Genomic DNA, 19,196 nt, shown 5'->3' with positions numbered 1-19,196 from the left:
ACAAATAATATCGAGAATAAAAAAGAGGACATACCTGTAGATATAGCAGAGATGAAGTGATAGTAAAAGAATACTACAGCTATCTTTATGCCAATGATTTTTATAACGTAGATGAAATAGATGACTCCCAGAAAATATAACACCTGTCAAAATGCACTCGAGTAGGAATGGAAATCCTGAATAATTATAAAATTTATTAAATCAGTTTTGTAAAATCCTATCACAATGACAACACAGACCTGTTGGATTTACAGATGAATTCTCATTACTATCACTCAACTCGCAGACAATGAGCTAAGGGCATAAAAACTTTTCAATGGCCCATGAAAATGTTTGAGCTTCCAACTTATGTTACTTGCTTCAAAATATGAAAATGGTAAGAAAGATTAAAAAGATGTTTATTTAAATATCTACATGTCCATTGGTCTACTCCAACTCGACTCTTATGTAGTTGTATATAAATTACATTTACGTGAAATACAGGTGAATTTTAATATGATGTGGGATGAAGATGTCAAAAATAAAAGTAGGGGCTTGGAAGCATCTTAAAATACCGGGTCTCTCCCCCAAGTCCCTCCTGCTGGTTGCAAAGCAGGCCCTTCTCCACCAGAGGGAGCACCAAGCAGGCTCTTTAGCTTGCTTTACCAAGATCCTTTTCTCCGGGTAGAACCCGGGCAGATCTCCCAGTTCACCAGTCTTCACTCTCTCTGAGCCTTGGTTTTCTGGCTTGTAAATTTGCATAATGACACCTCTTTCACAGAGGTGAACCAATGTCTTACTAAAGGCGTTCAGGATTCCAGGGGCAGATGGAAGTCTTTAGGAAGGAGGGAGGCTGGAATGTTCCTCTCGTTTGAGGGGCTTTGACTGAGTGGTCCCGGGACTGAGAAGAAGACTTATTCCGTTGCCTTCTTGACTTACCTTGAAGGACAAAGGCTGGGGCAGAGATGAAGGAGAGTGGGAGTGGGGGAGGCACTAAAGGCATGAATGGAGATCTCTCATTTTGACATAGGACTGCTCTTCTTCCTGATCCTGTCTTCCTCACCAAGATTTATTATTTCAAAATGCTTTCTGAGCTCAGAGAAGGCTTAGAAATATCTTGGGTTGAGTTGGTAGGGGCGTGGTTGGTGAAGACAAAATTAGGGAAGTTTTATTGAGTCTTGAACTCAATATCAGAGGGCTGGTAGGTTTTTTTTTTTTTAATTAAAAAATTAAAAATAGTCATGGAGATGTAGAGTATACCATGGGGAATATAGTTAGTAGTATTGTAAGAACTATGTATGGTGTCAGATGGACACTGGATTTATCTGCGTCATCACTTCATAAGTTCTATAAATATCTAATCACCGTACTATGTATGGTGTCAGATGGACACTGGATTTATCTGGGTCATCACTTCATAAGTTCTATAAATATCTGAAACTAATATAATATGGTATGTCAACTATAATTGAAAAAATAAAAATATAAAAATTAAAAAACACAAAAATCAAAAAATTTAAATAACTTCTTTTCCTAATTATAAAATAAAACTACTCAACACAGAAAATTTATAAAATATGGGAACGTCTTCCTTTCCAAAACAAGGGGGACAGTGTGTTTCTTAGTTATTTCATCATCCAGAGAAATCTACAATTAATAGTTTGATGTATGATTTTTCTTTTATATCTTATGCACATATTTATAAAGATATATCACACAGGACTACTTTGAAAATTACCTTTTTTCAGTGTACATCTTTCTGTCACTTCATGTTCTTCTGCTGCATAATTTATATCTATTTCACATCCCACTGAATAAATGTGCCAGAGTTTATTTAATCAATCCCTTATATACATATAAATTGTTTCCAGATTTTTATTATTGTAAAATGTTGTAATAACCATTTTTGGAGCAAAATTTTGCAAAATATTTATATTTATTTTTTTAAGGGAAATTTTATATGGATACAATCTAGGATTATCTTAATATAATTTTAGTTTAATGTAATACCATTTCTTTAATCCTTTTAAAAGGTGGGATTGGAGAGTCAAAGAGTGAATGTATATGTAATTTTGCTAGATAAAGGCAATATACCATTTTGCATTCTTGCCAACTATGTGTAAGAGTTCTTGTTATCGTCAGCTTCACCAACTAGATATGCTGTCAAATTTCTAGATGACCAGATACGAAGAGGAGATAGATCAATATAAACAACAGACAACAGAAACACACCCAGAGGCTGAAATATAGGGGAAACAAATAGGAAGAGAAGTGCCAGCTCAATGTGGGAGAATGCTTTCTGACAGAGTTGCCTAATGATGGCATGGGCTTCTCAGAAAATTATACGCTGCCTGTCCCTGGAGTTGTTCAAGGAGAGGCCAGATAACCATTCAACAGAATGTGGTGCAGAAAGTTTCAACAACTAGGCATCTGAACCCAGGAACTTTAATGCCTGGAGAAAAACACACAACCATCCTGATTAATTGCCTCATTTAAAATCCATGAATTAAGACATTGGACCTTAATTAGGCCTTTATTGCTGCCTTAGTCCATTCACCTAATTGTTTACTTCTAGATCATTAGTCATCCCTTCTCCTCAAAACTCCAACACCTCCTCCACCATCCTTATTCTCAGCCCTTGACTTTGCTTCTTATTTCACTGATAAAATGACATCAGCCAGAAGAGACTCTCCACAGACTCTACTAAAACTACTGTGCATTACTGGCATCTTCTCCTAGGTACTCTTCTCCCACTGGTTGCCATAGATGAACCTTCCATGCTGCTAGCTAAAGCTATTTCTTCCATTTGTGCACAGGATCCTATACCATTTCCACCACCACGGGCCTTGCTCCAGCTATTTTCCATCTATCTTTGCCCTCATCTCCTCCTACTGCCCCACACTCTTGTTCACACTGCTTCACCTCGCCCCACTTGCTCCTGCTCAAAGACACTAGGTACATGCCTGCCTTAGATAGTTGGATTGTTTACTTTGTTTTCTTGGAAAGCGCTTCTCACAGATAACCATGTGCACAGCACATAACTCCTTTACCTCCATTTACATTGACTGAATTAAAAAAGCACAATCTAACTATAAGCCCTTTACAAGAGGTATCTAAAACATAAGAATACAGAAAGATAAAAAGTAAAAGGATGAACAATTCACCAGGTAAACAGTAACCAAAATAATGGTAATGGTAACTTCAAGGCAAAAGGATCAGAGAGATAGTGAGGACTATCTTATAACACTAAAATTTAAAATTAGCCAACAGGATGTAAAAATTCTAAATATATTTTCACCTGACAATATGGCCTCAAAATAGATAAAGCAGAAATCTACACTTACAGTGAGATATTTTGACACACCTCTGATATAATTATCTCCTAGTATGGGAATAGTTTATTTCTTTCTCTAGTATTAGACTGTGAGCATCCCAAGGTCAGAGATTATCCTGAACATGGCTGTAACTCAAGCGATGTGCATAGTGCTAGGCACAGGATGGCCTTCAGTCAGTGTTTTCTGTACTAAACTTCCTCTAGCAATAGTGAGGTCACTATGTTCTGAAGTAGCACATTCTTTGAGAATGGTCTTACTCTCAGAAGGGCCTTAGTTTTCTGCATTGAAATCTGTCCTCCCCGCTCCCCACAGCTTTCCTAATGTGTCTTCGGCATGGATAGATTCTGGAGAATTTCTCTCTATGAAGAATGGGTATGTCTGAGGCCAGACCTTTTAAACCATAGGTGGGTATTAATTGCAGAGAATTTAAAGTAGATCAATTTTTTCCTTTCTTACAAAATCCTAGGCTGGGCATGGTTTCTATTAGAAGAATCCTTTCTGGTAATTATCCATCCATCCTCAATAATGTATCTGGGCGTTGGTATTAAGACTTTTCAATTATTCAAATTGTCAGAGTTTTCATCTCCTGGTGAAACGTTTCTGGAAGCTTCTGTGACAGCTTTTGTGTGTGCTTGATAGCATAGCTAAAGCTCTTGCCTCTGTCTTTGGCAGGCTCTTAGCCAAGAGCTGTAAATCTAGAGCTATCAAGACCATTACGGCAAGTCAGCGGCTTTCTGGAGGGTTCAGTGCATCTACAGAGAGACTTAAGTGAGGGAGGCCGTGGGGATTTAGAGAGTTTGTAGGTCTTGGCTTTTCTCTGGGTTCTGGTTATTTTCCATTTGTACTGGGCACCTTCCCCCAGCGCGTGTCCATCCTTCTCTGCCCTGCTCTGTGTGTAGAGGAGTTGGGCCTTAGATCACTTCACCCGGGCTCTCTGGCTGGAGATGGGAGGGAAAAGCAGGGAGAAGTTAGGGAATTTCTTCCCCACTTTGGTACCATGGTTTTGAGATCACCTCTTATAAATTTACACCAGAACACCAGCAAGCCATTTTTCCCTTTGCCTCTCTAGACTTGGAGGTGGTAGGTAATAACTTCCCACAGTTGTCTGTCCCTGGGTGCCTCAAACCAGTTGTTATTCTCTTAATCCTGAGCATAAATAGCCCTTCATTAAATTGTCTTTGAAGTCCCACCTAAGTGGACTTCTTTTCCTGCTGGGATATAAAATTTTATAGAGTAAGCATTCTGCCTGAAAGATGACCCCTTTCCTTACTTTATGAGTCTTTGTCAGATACAGCTGGGAGGACTCTTGGATTAGATCTCAGGTGCTATAAACTCTGTGACTCAGAGAAGGAGTCAAAGAGGTTAGAGATAAGCCTTAGATTCTTATGCCCCGTGCTGTGCTCTTCCCACTAACTGCTGGGCCTCCTCTTGGTGCTGTCTTCACTGAAGAGACGTGGAAAAGGGTTACTTTCCATGGATTACCTCAATTATGTCTCACCACAATCGAATGATGTAGTTATCACTATCCCAGCTTTAGAAGTGCGGAGATGGGGGCTGAGAGAGGTTAAGTAGCTCTCCCAGGATCACACAGCCGGTGAGTGAAGATTACGGTCAAGCCCAGGTCTCTCTGACTCCAGCCCCATGAGTTTCAGAGGTGTACAAGAACGCAGGTGGAGAGTTTCACCTGGGACAGGAGGGCGTACACCTGCCACTGAAAGGAAGGAGATTCTGGCTTAGATAAGGTGGTGAGGATTGATGAAAGGGTCCTTTTCTTAAGCCGGAAGACAGGTGACTTGTGGCAAATAGGAGGAGTCAAAGTAAAAACAGAATAGGCTTAGTGCAGACAGGGCTGGTGTACAGGAAAAGTCAATACCTGTTAATGTAGTAATGGTTGTTTTTATTATTATTTTGTGCCTATCCCCCAAACCTCACTTCTTCAATTATCCTCAAACCTCATCTTTATCTTGAAAGTGGGAGCACAAGAAGCGGAGGAAATGGCAGACCCACGCTAGAGAGGTCAAAGTGGCTTTTAGAGCCAGGTCCTTGGCAGGCCTTCTTCCAGAAGGACACCTGAAGCTTTCCCTAGGCCAGCCAGAGCAAGTTCCTGAGAATCCAAATGGCCAGGGAATGCCCACCAAGTGCCCCCTCAGTTAAGCACCCAGACAGTGAAAGAAGCATTTCCCTGGCATGCTGTTTTTGGAAAGATGTTGCCTCTTTGACTTTGGAAAGAAGGCCTCTGTCTTAGCTCAGGGTGTACGGCCACTGCTCAGACTCCTATGATTCCCCAGGAGCATGGGGTTAAGGAGGCTGGCCAGGACAGAGTGTGACTGGCCACACAGCTGATGCTGGCCTGACACCCAGATGGCTTTTCCTCATAAGCTGAATGGCCTTTGATTGTTAGGGAGCCTATGGCTCTTCCCATTAGAGTGGTGGTCCTCAAAGTTTAGCAGGCATCAGAATCATCTGGAAGGCTAGTTAAAACACAGCTTGCTGGACCTTAGCCTGGAGAGTTTTTGGTTCAGTAGTTCTGGGGAGAAGGCTGGAGAATTTGCATTTCCTATACGTTCCCGGGGGTTGCTGATGCTGCTGGTCTAGGATCACTCTTGGAAAACCACCACTGTGGGAAAGCGCATATCTGCACACTGACTCTTTTACATCCTGTCTGAGGACAGGACCTAGGGACAGGGATCTTGGGTTTTTAGTTCCACTAACTTGCTCTGTGGCTATATTTCTGAAGGTGATGAGTAATGGAGAATAGCTTATTACTTTAAGTAAGACAGGGAATTTTGGCGGAGGATGCTTGGGAATCTCTCTGAATTCAATGAAGAGTTGAACAGTTAGGGTCTGGCTAGGGCAGAACAGCCCTGGGGCCCTCAGCACCTGGAATTCGTGTACCTGCTGTCCAGGGTACTCTAGACAGGTGATCTGGCCACTAGTAACCTCTAGTCCAGCCTATTCGAATTCCAAATGCTGAAGAGAGGTAATCTGATTGGCCCACAAGGGGCAGGACCGTCCTGCCCTCCCTTACTTAGCAGTCAGCCACAGCAGGTGTGTGGTGGAGAGGACGCGGGAGAGGATCCAGAAAACAGACAGGGCTGCCCAGGTCCCGCAGCCCTGAACTGAGCATCTGTGAGCCTACACAGAGCCTACCAAGGTGACCACGACCAACATTCTTCTTCTCACTGGGCCTCAGTTTCTCTATCTGTAGAATGAGGGTTTTGGGTTAGAACTTCAACCCTGGGTCAGTGTTTCTTTCTTAAAATGGGTCTGCACCATAATTGCTTGGGATGCTTGAATATAGAAGCCTACATGCTCCGTGGTGTGCCGCTAAATGGTCCATGACAGGCTTTCCAAAGCGAAGCAAAAGTAAAACAAAACGAAATGCCCTGATTTGAAATGTTTGCCCAGTTTGGGGAGTGTAAACGATTACTCCCCCATGGTGGCTGATTTCAAACTAGCAAAGTGAAATTGGGAAGAGAGGTGCACCAGGCTTCAGCTTACCACCTGTCTACAGATCAGAACCTCTGAGGGAGGCCTGGGAATCTGCATTTTATCCCATAGGCGATTCTGGTGATAATAACATTTCAGAACCCCTGCACCAATAGAACTCTGAGAACATTTCTGGTCCTTACATTGCCTCATTCTAATTATATTCCAGGTTCTCACACTGGCTCTGGGAGTCAGGGAAGATTTTCCCTTTTGAGAGAGCCTTATAGAGGAAGGCCTGGAGAGATTGATGGGCCATTGCCCAAATGCATCAATGGTGTGTCTACACCAGCCTGTTTGGTACTCTAGGGCCAAGTTCACCTCTCCCTGTTCTCCACGAGTGTCCTGTTCCACCATCACTCCTGGAGGCAAAGCAGCAGCATCTTGATGTGCATGTCTCAGGGATGCAGGAGGCGATTGGGGGATATGATGTCACAGCTGCGCGCTGGGATCCTGACCTATCTCTCATCTCTCTGAGTGGACTGGCTTTTCAGCTGCTATCATGAATGTCTGATCTGATATCACCATCCCCAGGACTGAGCCAGCCTGGTCATCAGCTATTTTTGTGCAGGTCCTTCATCCTGATGACCCTCTCTGAGCAGTTGGAGGACAGAGTGGAGGACACCATCTCTTACTTGAGATGTGGTGAGACAGAGGAAGCCATCACAGAGCTCACAGGAGACCCACCAACAGACAGCAGGCTGGTGTAGAAGTTGGGAAGATGGAGGTTGGGGAGCAGAAAGTACAGACTACTGACAGGAATGTAAATTCTTTCTTTAGGGACCTTTCAGAAGAAACCATTTGCAGTCTGAAGGTAGGTTGCACATTTAGTTTTGAGCTGGAATGACCTCTGACTTCTTCTTATGATATGAAGCTGTGATTCTTCAAGTGTGACCCCCAGACCAGTAGCATTCCATCTCCCAAGAACTTTTTAGAGATGCAAATTCTCAGACTCAGAATGCCCACCCCCTTCTTAGAGCCATTGCCTGACAACATGATTCCAGGTTCATTTGTGTGGGTTAAGCAGTCTTCTCTCGAGAAACTCTTTTTCAGTCCAAATGCCCCAAAGGGCTGCCATGCTGAACTGTCCTCAGAGCACACATTATGTCAGCAGAAATAATCAGGGCATTCTGGGATGGAGCTGGGGGTGGGAAACCATGAGAGACGAAAGAGATCACCCTGGATACGATCTAGTGGCACTGCCTGGGAGGAGGTCCAGGGCCAGCACAACTTCTCCTGGGAGATGTCTTGCTTCAAGTGGAAACTTCAAGTAGAGGACTAGTTCCTGGACTGCTAAATTCTTTTCCTGTCTTCTTCTGCAAGCCTGTTCTCTCAACTTTCTGGGCTCTGGATTTTCCTACTTGTCCTCCGTCATGGCCCTGCCCCATCTTCTCCCCAACTCCCTCTTCTACCAGAGTCTTGCCATTATTCTGCAACATGGATCCAGTTCCCTCGATGGAGGGAGTACGATGCTCTGTACCACCTGAGGCTTGGACTCCCATGCCGTGCCTTGTTCTCTGGGTCTTGTCCAGCTTCATCTGGGCCTGGAGGCCAGAGTCCTTCTTGGCCAGCCCCTAGACAGTGCCCAGAGCCTCTGATGAGCCTCCTACATAATCCCTCCAGAAGAGTGCATCTGTGCCTTCTTCCATTGACCATGCAGGGTCTTCTAGGCAAACTGGATTTGGAGCTGAGGCTGGGGGTTGACTATTGACCTGGATGGCTGAACTGTAAACCTGAAATCTTCCCTCTAATTGAGCTTGAATTTGTCTTACAGTGACTTGTCAAGTTGTTGGAAGTGGGATCAGCTGTTGGGAGGGAAGAAGAACATGGAGTCAGGCCAAAGAGACCTTTTTCCGGGGCAGCTCTGGACCATTCCTGAAACTTCTCCTTTGATAGAAGAAACTATCTGTGGTTGTGCCTCTGAGTGCATGTGCGTGAATCTCTCTACCTGTGTGCCTCTCTGTTTATCTATGAGGGTTCCCATGCATACATGTGTGCAGTCTCCCTTCATCTCACAAGCTGTGAGCTCTCAGGCAGCGATTTACATCATTCTACTTCCATTTTCCTTGTCTGTATGACAGAATTAACAATAACTGCTACAAATAGTTACTATGGTGGTGAAATGAAACAATGTACGTAGCCCCTTAGCATAGTTCCTGGTGCTCATACCTTAGGCTGTTATTACTAAATGCCTTATGCGAGTTACTTAGCCTCTGTGCTTCAGTTTCCTTATGTGTAAATTGGGTGTAATACCAGAACCTAGTGTTGTGAGAATTAGAGAGATTGATATCTGTAAAGTACTTAGGTTCGTGCAATAAATATTAGTGATTATAATGCTTATTATCTTTCGGTGTATGGATATGTCTGGGCGAGAATCTCTGAGTGTGCATGTCTCAAGGCAAGTCTCTCTGCTTGTATGTGATTGTACATATTTGTATATGTGTGCTTCTGTATTTATATGGCCAGGCAGGCCTCCTGTCTCTGGGTGGAGTTTGCTGTTGGCCCAAGCCTGGACTCCCTGAGCCAGCCACGGCTGGCGCCAGGGATGGAATTTCCATTAAGAATTAAGCGGGACAGCACTGGGAATCCAGGCAGGCTGAGGGGAGGGGGTTGGAGGGGATGATACACCAACTCCAAGCTCTCTCAGCTGGCCTCAGTTCTGGACTGCCTTGGAGAAAGCTGCTGCCACTTTTGCCTTGAGTTGTAGGTCTTGCCGGGGTCATGGCCCAGAAGGATGGACAAGGAGAGAGAAGTTGCCTCTATGGGCCTCAGTAGGGAAACTTGGAGTTGCTGCAGCCAAGACCGGAGCCATGAGGCGGCCTCCCGAGAATGGAGAGGCAGCCAGAGAGGGTATAGGCAGCTGGGGCCTATGGGGCCAACAGGAGCCAAGGAGGCTGCGCTGTGCAGTAGGTATCTGGGAAAGTGTGCGTGTGTGTGTGTGTGTGCGCGCGTGTGCGCGCGCGCGCGCCTCTGTTTTGGGGAATGCAGGTGGGGGACATTCACACCAAGTGTCCTAAGGGAATACCTAGCAAACTAAGTCTGTTTTTCTCTTGTCCTGAAAGCCTGGCACAGAATTTGGTCCTGGAAATAATAAATCTCTAAGACTTTTCGCTAATATTTATCCTGTTTATGATCTAAGCCTCATTCCATTTCTAGCATACTAGAAAATATCTTAGCTTTCTAGGTACTTTTACATTCCTAAACTCATACTTTCAACAGCCCATGAGCTAGACAGAGACCATTACGATCACCAGTGTAAATATGGGAAAACTGAGCCTCAGGGAGGTTAAGTGACTTGTCCAAGGACACACAGTTAGAAAGTGGTAGAAGCAGGACGTAAAGTCAGGTTTCTTTGCGGACAAAGTCCATACTATTATTATTATATTACCTGACCTACCAGAAAACAGACTCAGAGAAAAGATTCTGCAAACTTTGCACATTTGAGGAAGGCCATGGCTCCAGTGTTAAAGCCCAGCCATATGGGTATCTGAGGCCCAAGCTCTATGCCTGGGCACCGAGACAATCTTTGTTGAGATAGGAAATGAAGCTCCTCTCAAGGGACTGGGGAGTAGAATCAGGCTGTCCCCAGATGGATGGAGGCTGGAGTAGTACCTGGTTTGTCTGAGAGAAATGATTTGGGCACCCACAGAGCCAGGGGTTCCCAGTGAGTTGAGGCAGTTGAGTTAATGTCAGGAGCTGCAGTGTGTCCAGGGCCAGGGAGCAATAGTCAGTTTTAGTCAGGGCCTGAAAAAGGGAACAAAGATAATAGCTCAAGGAAGAGAAGGGCCTTGGAGTGGTCATTGTGTCACAGAGATGGAGCTGGCCCTCCCCCTGAACACATACCCCGAGCATATTGACATAATTTGCACAGAGGGGATTTAAGTTAGATGCTAAGGAGAACTTTCTGCCAATGAGAGGGTTCAAACTTGGGAACAGGACTCAGAGGAGGCTAGAGGCTGCCTCTCCTACGTGATCCTCAAGAGTGGGTAGAGGCCCTCAAGTGTCCCCTCTCCCCATTCATGGCAAGGAGGAAGGAGTTGGATGGAATGACCTTAAAGCTTCTTTTCAGTTCAAGAATGCAACATTCCTGAGTTTTTGGGTAGGAATCAGCTTTCCTCTCTAGACTTAACCATTTGACATAAAGTAGTCCAGAGGAGAAGTTTGATGTGCCCCAAGTTAGGAGTCTCAGCTACCACCCTCTGTCATTTTTGACAGGGCAGTGATATGAAGATTGGCGATCTTATGTGGCCATTTAGGTTCCAAAGGGAAGCACCTGTGGCGAATAAACCAAGTTGCATTCCAGGCGTTTGGGGGCTGCTCAAAGTTTGGCGTCTTCCTCCGCAGAGCATGTGAACCGCACCCAAACCCCTCCTTGTTTTGTTTCAGCTCCAAGGGAAACGATCACCACCACGGCGCATTCCCTTCTGCTCCCCAGATGTTGGCATGCGGGGCGCATGTGGGCACCCCTGCTATGATGGCTCAGAGGCTCCCTGGTGCTTACCCGCGGTGACTCCCGCCTACCCCGGGGTGAGCCAGGTCTCTAATTAGATTTGACCGCGTCCCCATTCCAGCGCTCCCCACAGAGCGCTACGTTTCCACTGCCGGGGGTACCAAAATAGCCTTGCGGCCGGACTGAGACTCCAGGCAGCAAAGGCTGACGCGGGACAGAGGCTTGGCAGGGAGCTTGCTGTTATTGAAGGTCCTGCAGAGGCCTGGGAGCGGGCGGGCGGGGGGCAGAGCGGGGCGGGAGCGCGGGCCAGCGGACGGCCCCTCGGACTGGGCCGGCCGAGCGTGCCGCTTGCGCGCGCGGCCTCTGGATCCCCAGCTGCGCCCTGCCACCTCTGGCCGCTGCACGCTACCCCTCTAGCCCGCCCGCTTCCTCAGAGTAAGTAGACACAACTCTGCTGGCTGGATTCAGGGGCCGGTGCTGCACCCATCAGCCTAGTTGGGAATAGAGCGTGTGTGTAACTATTTGGATAGTAGGTGTTAAATTAAGTGTGCCAGTGTGAATGTCCGTGGGTGGAAGTGTGTCTGAACTGATGTATTAGTTTATGGAACTTTCTAGCACATGTTTCAAGATGTGAGTGTGTGTGGGAGAGTATCAGTGTATGTGGAGACTAAGGTGTAGGTAGGCCTAGAGTGTGCCCATAGGTGGCATGTGTGTCTTTGTGGCCCCGAAAGTCTTGTGTGGACCTTGTCTGCTCCTCTGGAAGTGAATTCATGTGTTGGGTAGGAAGGCTCCATGTGGGCTGAGCAAGTGCATGTGTAGATGGATAGATGTTTGTGAGTCAGCTGATGATGGCAGAAGCCGGGAGATAAAGACTATTATCTGAACTTGGACTTTCTAGGGTGACCTGACTTGTCCCCAGCTGGGGTGTCTTCTCTGTAACAGGTCATGAGGCTCTAGTTTCTCAGGACTGTAAAAAGGGCAGGAGCTCAGAGCCTTCACCCAACACTGGAGTGAATGGGGCTCTGCGTAACCCCAGCTGGCTGGCTAGGGCGGGAAGACAGCTTGGAGGGAGCCAATTGTCACACCAGAAAAGGCAGGAGGACAATAAGAGGGGATAAACAGACCACACAGTCATGCCCACCCCCAAATATAGGGCACCCACACCCACATACTCACAGCTGCTCGTGTATATACACATTCTTACCTACACATGCCAGTCTTGAATGCATCCCAGCACAACCATGCAAACACCCATGTACTTTCAACATTTATATCTGTGGACGATGGTATGCATGCAACAGTCACCTGCATGTGTAAAATATGCATATACGTAAACATGCGCTCCTGGCTTGACCCACTTTCAGCCTCCAAACCCCCATTTTAGGTCCTCTTTAGCCCACATATGGCACCTTGGACAACGAGTCTAAAAAATCTGGCTTCAATAAGGAATGTCTGAAGTCAGGGGCTTTGGCTGGGGGTCAGGGCAGATGGCGATACAGTGCTTTGGGGTGTCACATTTGATCTGGAACCGAGGCTGCCCATGGAGCCTGGGGCCTCAGGATCTGGGCCTTAGAAGCAGCTTTTGCCCTCTGTCAAGTGAAAAGGTCTGTCCTACAAGGCTGAGGCAGAGCTCACACCTGTAATTTGCTCCAGGCTCTAGTTTATACTCTGAATTCCCCCTTGCAGCAGAAAAGCAGTGGCCTTCCGTGGGCTGGGGCCCCTGCAGTCTTGTGACTGGGAGGAAAAGGGAGTTGTAGTAGGCTGATTCCTTCTCTTCTTAGGTTGTAATGAATCCTATCTTGATTCTCCCATCTGTAGGTGAGGCTGAAGAGCCAGCCTTTGCTTTGCTCTTCTCCCCTCTCTCAGTGGTTATCTCTTTTCTTGACAGAATCTTGTTCTCCCTGACCTCCTTCCCCAGGGACTCCTGGGGACACACTAAACAGTGCTTGGAAGAGTAGGGGTCCTAAAATATAAGTTGGTTGTTGTCGTTATTATTATTATTATTGCTTCTAAATCTCTCCCATCCTGATCATTCTCCTCTGGACAGGCTTCAGTAGGTGCCCAGACTAAACGTACTCCTTCAGTTGGGAAGTTAGAAAGATGACATTGACTTTTTCTTCCTTAGCGTTTATGGTTTGGTCGGAGGAGTGCCTGAGCTCTCACCCTACCAATTTCTGTAATGCAGGGGAGCAGATGGGCTTCTGCAGTTTCCTGAGAGAATGCTGGGATCTACCTTCCCCTGGCCTGGTTCCCGGCCCGCCCCTTGGAAATGGTAGAATAAGGACAGGCTGTGGTCATCTTGGCAGCCTTCTTGCAGAGTGAAGGTGGCAGGGGAAGGAAGTCTGTGTGCCTTCCAAAGCCTTCTCTTTTGTGGGGACCCCCAGCCACCTTAGCATTTAATAAAGGCTCTGGAAAACTAGAGGAGTCTTGATGACTCAGTTTCAGGCTGTTTCCCCATTTTTAAATTAATCAAATACCTATACCTGCCAATCAGAATTTCAGAGCAACAGTAAGCAAGCAGAGCATCAAGGGCAACCCCACCAAGTTAACATAGTGCCAGTGTAAGAAGAGAAATCAGACAACAGAATAATGATAATAATAACAACAACCACCGTTTATTGAATCTTTACTATATGATTTATTTCATTTACTTTTTACAAGAACTTTGTTAGGTTAATAGTCTCCTTCCTCCCCCGCTTTTTTCTTTTTTCTATTTTTCTGATAAGGAAATTGTGGCTTAGAATGTTCAAGGGGTTTCTACAGGTCTGTGTGACTCCCGAGCTCTTGACATAATCTTTCCCCTTGTAACTGAGCAGCCAGAGTTCCTCTTCTTACTCTGGCTGCTCAGAACCCTCTGTCCATCATATTGCTTCATTCTAGTAACTGTGTTAATTGGAACTCTGGCTTTGACTTTTAATTTCTGCTTTAAGAACTTCATAGTAGCACATCTTTAACTGTAAACTCCCACATCTTTTGTAGAAATATCAAAATAAGTGAATGAACAACCAAGAACTGCATTCTATTGGTCTCTCAGGATGGGAACCATATTGCATGGATTTTTTGGGACATCTCCAACTTCAAATATTTTATCTAGTTTTCAAACCATATGTCTCGATTTTGGCATCTGTATCTTGAGACTCTGATTCATGACCATTTCCTGGGGCTTTTCTTCCTAGTGACTCTGGGGGATAATGCCTATCTCTGTGTTGGTTCAGACAATGGGGATTGTTGAGAATGAATTGGGCCATTGATAAACGCCCCCTGCTCTGAGTGCTTCAGCTGCCAGCTCTTCTCTGTCTCAAAAGTACAAGTGTCTGGGCGCCTGAAGGAGTTTGATCCTTGCCCTAAGCCTGGCCCTGACCCCTTGGCCACCTCCTCCTCATGGTAACCCTGCCTAGGTCCAGGGCTCTGCTAGGAGGTCTGTGTCTCTTGGACATCAACTCTGCTTCCCTCAGTCTGGACTACATAGTCTCTGATCAGAGATGGTCCTTCTGGAGCCAAAGCTTAGGACAAAGATAGTAGGATTTGGAATGTGGAGACACACAGGAGGGGGCTTTTCTGCCCTCTATTCTGGATCTGCAAAGCCATAGGATAGTGTACACTCCTTTCTCCTTCCCAATAAGGGGTTCTCAAGTCTGCCAAGTGAGTCATTTGTCACCTCTTACCTGCAAGAGATGTGGGTCACCAGGAGCATCTGAATATAGGGCAGGGCTCTGGCCATATTGCAAAGTCGGTGAAACTTCTAATTCATTCCAAGAAGATCTTACCTTGCCCAAGGCTATTAATGTTTGGAAAGGGGAGCAGAGTGGGGCAAAGTTTAGCACTAAGGAGTGCTTAGAAGGACTCTGATGGTGGGTTTTTAGGCATTGTGTTGGGATTCTGCTTCTTGGTATGCAGTAGGCCACCCACGCTGGTGGCTGTTGCCCATGTTTAAGACTAATCCTTCCAGAAGTATTTGATTATAAAGTGAAAAGGAGGACTTATTGGCCTGAGGTCCTAGGAAATGCCTGGCATTGGGTGATGAGCTGTGGGTTGGTGCAGGTGAGGGTTTGCTCCTTTCCAAGTAAATGTCATCTCAAAAAGGTAAGACTAAGACTTGATTTCATCTCTGCTGAGGATTCTGATTGTTCCCTGGACTTAGGCTCAACCAAGTAAAAACAGGTTTAAATTCCAGCAAGAGCATATTGGGTGAGATGATCAGAACTTCTGTGAGAGAAGATTTATTCACATTTATTTACCATGTATTAAAGTGCTAACCTTTTTGTTAGGTTTTTTGCACCTTTCGTTTCCTGAAACCTCCAGAACAGTCCTGTGAGACAGGTACTACTTTTAAAGATAGGGAAACTGAAGCATGTGAGATTAAATGACTTGCTTGAGGTCAGAGCCAGTGATGATTCCATCCCGGGTCTGATGCCAGAGTCTGTAGTGAATGTCTACTGATCACTCCCCCAGTTCAAAGGCTTGGAAGCAGGAGAATCCACCCCTGTGGGTCCACTGGGGAAGGGCTAAGAACCTGTCTTCTCTGGCCCGAGGACCTGAACATCATCAGTAACGTTGGCATTTCCAGCCTGAGCGGAGCTTGCTGCTCAGTGGGAAGGAGGGGTGAGGAAGGCCTCCTGGCCTGGGCAGGGATCCCCTGCTTCCCCCTCAGTAGCACTGGGCTTCTGCGACTTCACGTATCCTCTGGAACAATCTCTATCCTGGGAATGGAGCCTTCATCCAGACTCTGTGATCAAACCAGCCTGATCTCCCCTCCCCCAGCTCCAGGGTCCCCTCAGTGCCAAGCCCTGGGGGAGTCCTGGATCTTCTGAGGACATCTCTGGGCAGACCAGACCCCATTTGGCATGATGCAGCGTCTGTAAGTGTCAGCAATTTGGCTTGGTAATTGTGTGTAGTGTTCAGTTTCTGCTAAAGAAATGGAGGTTTTGTCTTACAACCCAAATATACTGGGTTTGGAAGCCATATGAAATGAAGCCTGTGGTCAAAGGGTGTGGGCTGCATTCTGGGCCTGCGTGTGGTGCCGGTTTAAAAGACCAATACTGTTGAGGGACAGGATAATTGACTCAGGCCCTCTCAGGTCCTCTGATGGAGGGTCAGAGGTAGCCTACGTATGGCAATGTGCAGATAAAAGAACATGGGCTTTGTAGATCTGTCTGGGTCTGACTTGGAGCCTGTTTCCCTGTCTGCAGAATGGGGTTCCTTATAATGCAGTGGTGATGCTAGAACTAGCATGTTTATTTGAAGCGTAGTGTCTGGCATAGAATAGGCAAACCACAAATGGCATATCCTTCCTTGTTTTTCCATCCATATTCTGGGAAAGAGCACTGGGCTGATTGTCAAGAGATCTGGATTCCAGTTCTAGCTCAGGCTCTGAGTACAATGTTATCTTACCCTCTCTGGTCCTTGCTTTCCTTGTATGTTAAATAAAGGAAGAACTAATTTTCCTCATTCTTCTGTATTTTTTGAAGATAATGAAAAAGACAAGGCAGGGGCTCTCTTGGAAGATACAGAAAGTTGTTTGGACAATATAAAAGTGACAGGTGGGTCTGTGAGATAGGATCACGACAGGTACTGGATGTATTGGTATATCAGAAGAGGAAGTGTTATCCCCAATTGGGGGAATCAGAGAGGCCTTCTCAGAGGTGAAAATTCTTTGTCTGGATCTTGAAAGATAACAGGAAGTTTCCAGGAGGATAAGGAAAGGGCATTCTAGACTGAGAGAGCAGCGCACACTTAGGCACAAAAGCGTCACCTAATGTGGTATACTTGGGGGACTTTAAGCAGCTAGTGTGACTGGAGTGTGTAATGTGGGTGGTCAGTAGTGATGAAAAAGGATGAGATGGGAAATATTACAAAAGGCTCTTGATGGATCGCTGGGCCTTAAAGGCTTTGCTGAAGTGTTTGGATTTTTATCATGAGAGTTATGAGCAGCCACTGAGGTATTTTAAGCAGGAGAGGGTCATGGTTAGGTATGGGATCACTCATGCATTCAACTAACAATTTTTATGTCACTCTTGATTTTCATATATCAAATTAACAAAAATTTGCAAGACTGGTAAAAGAAATCCTTTTCTATCCATATCCCTTAATCATTTATAGGACACTCCATTTATTTTATTGCTTTCATTGCCTTTTTCTCCAATAATATAAAAACACATTATTTTTATTTATGTATATTTAATTGGCTATATAATTTATATTTTATTGTTTATTTATTGTTATATTTGTTTTATTATAAATATATAAAAACATATAAAATATTCATATTTCTGATCAATTTAAGTGTAAATTGGAGAAGTGATACCTCTTCACTCCTAAATACTTCAGTATGTATTTCCTTACAGATATTCTTGCCACAGTACAGTTCTGTCCCAATAATGTCTTTATAGCTCTCCCAACTATCCTCACCCCATTCAGGACCCAGTCCACACTGCATTTAGTTGTCATATCTCTTCAGTTTCCTTTCATCCAGAGCAATTCCTCTGCTTTAGCTTTCATGACCTTTATGTTTTTGAATAATATGGGTGAGTTATTAGGTGGAGTATCCCTCAATTTGGGTTCATCTGATAGTTTTGCATGATTAGTTTCAAGCTATGCATTTTGGGTAGGAATACCATTGAAGTGAGGTTATATTGGCAAGGATAGGATGTGGGAATTGCCCCAATGCTGGTGATAGAAGCTTTCATCACCCGCTTGAGGTGATGTTCACCAGTTTCTCCACTGTAAAATTACTATTTTTCCCATTGTAATTAATAATTTGTGCAGAGATGCTTTATGTAAATATCTTGTTCCTGATCAAACTTTCACTCACTAATTTTATCATCATTGATACTTTCGAATCCATCATTTCTTCATTAGTTAGTTGGCATTCTACCGTAAGAAAGATCTTTCCTTTCTTTCTTACCCTCCCTCCCTCCCTTCTTTTTCCCTTCTTCCCTTATTACTTTCATTATAAACTCACAGATTCTTAATTCATTCAGTGGGTTATAATCAATTTGCATATTTTGTTTAGATGTTCAAATTGTCCCAGAGTTGATAGTGGGAGGTTCTGCTAACTGGCTCCTGTTTCTTTTGACTTGTCCCCATGTTCTCTGAGCACTTGCATACTATATGCTGCAGCAGGACATTCCAGGATCATTTCATTCTTTCCTTGCTCCAGCCATGGAATTAACCATTTCTCCAAGGAGCCCTAGATTATTTTGGTGGAAAATAATATTTAGAAACTGAGATCTGGGCCTACAGCTGCTCCTTGCTTTTGGTCCGTCATTGCTTCTATACCATCTTAGGAAACAGAGCTGGACATATATGTGTATGTCCATATTTATTTCTATAATGTAAATGTAACAAATTATTATATGTTTTTAGAAAGTAGAAACACCAAGTAACTGAGATGAAGAGTAATAGGGTGAGAGTACTTTAGATTGGGTGGTCAGGGAGGGACTTTTGAAGAGGTGATATTTAGAAAGATCTGCAGTGTGGAATGGATGGATTGGGAGGAGATAGAACATGGAGATTGTTTTAATTTTCTAGGAGATAATTGAAAGGGCTTGAATTAAGACAGAATGGAAAAGAGGTAGAATAGGATGACTGAATGGGGAAAGTCAAGGAGATGATGGAGTCGAAGGGATTCCTAGATTGGCGTTTCAAAGGCCTCTCAAACACAGCATGTCCAAATCGGAATTTCCGCATTCTTTCTCGGCACTGTCCTATTAATATGTAGTTCTTGTCAGGTATTTTGTTTCTCATTAAATGGCTTCTTTTTGTCTTTATTGAAATATAATAGACAATTAGTTGCTTGTATTTACATTGTACAATTCATGAGTTTTTTTTTCAATTATAGTTGGCATACGATAATGTACCAGTTTCAGTTGTATAGCATAGTGATCAGAGATCTACGTGACTTGCAAAGTGATCACCCCACTAAATCTAGTACCCCTTTTCTTCCT

At 44.7% G+C, this 19,196-nt stretch overlaps 1 protein-coding gene across 1 annotated transcript in view; it reads left to right on the top strand.

The window, feature by feature from the left end:
- The first annotated feature begins 9,610 nt into the window (after nt 1-9,610).
- INSC (INSC, spindle orientation adaptor protein) overlaps nt 9,611-19,196 on the top strand; it is a 118,568-nt gene continuing 108,982 nt past the window's right edge. Inside the window, exon 1 of the mRNA XM_006904744.1 lies at nt 9,611-9,706. Within this exon, the coding sequence (XP_006904806.1) occupies nt 9,611-9,706 (96 nt within the window). The remainder of the gene's footprint in view (nt 9,707-19,196) is intronic.

Source organism: Pteropus alecto, unplaced genomic scaffold (genome assembly GCF_000325575.1).
Source record: "Pteropus alecto unplaced genomic scaffold, ASM32557v1 scaffold120, whole genome shotgun sequence".
Lineage (NCBI taxonomy): Eukaryota > Metazoa > Chordata > Mammalia > Chiroptera > Pteropodidae > Pteropus > Pteropus alecto.
The sequence above is the reverse complement of the archived record's forward strand: the minus strand, read 5'-3'. Positions and strand labels throughout refer to the sequence as shown.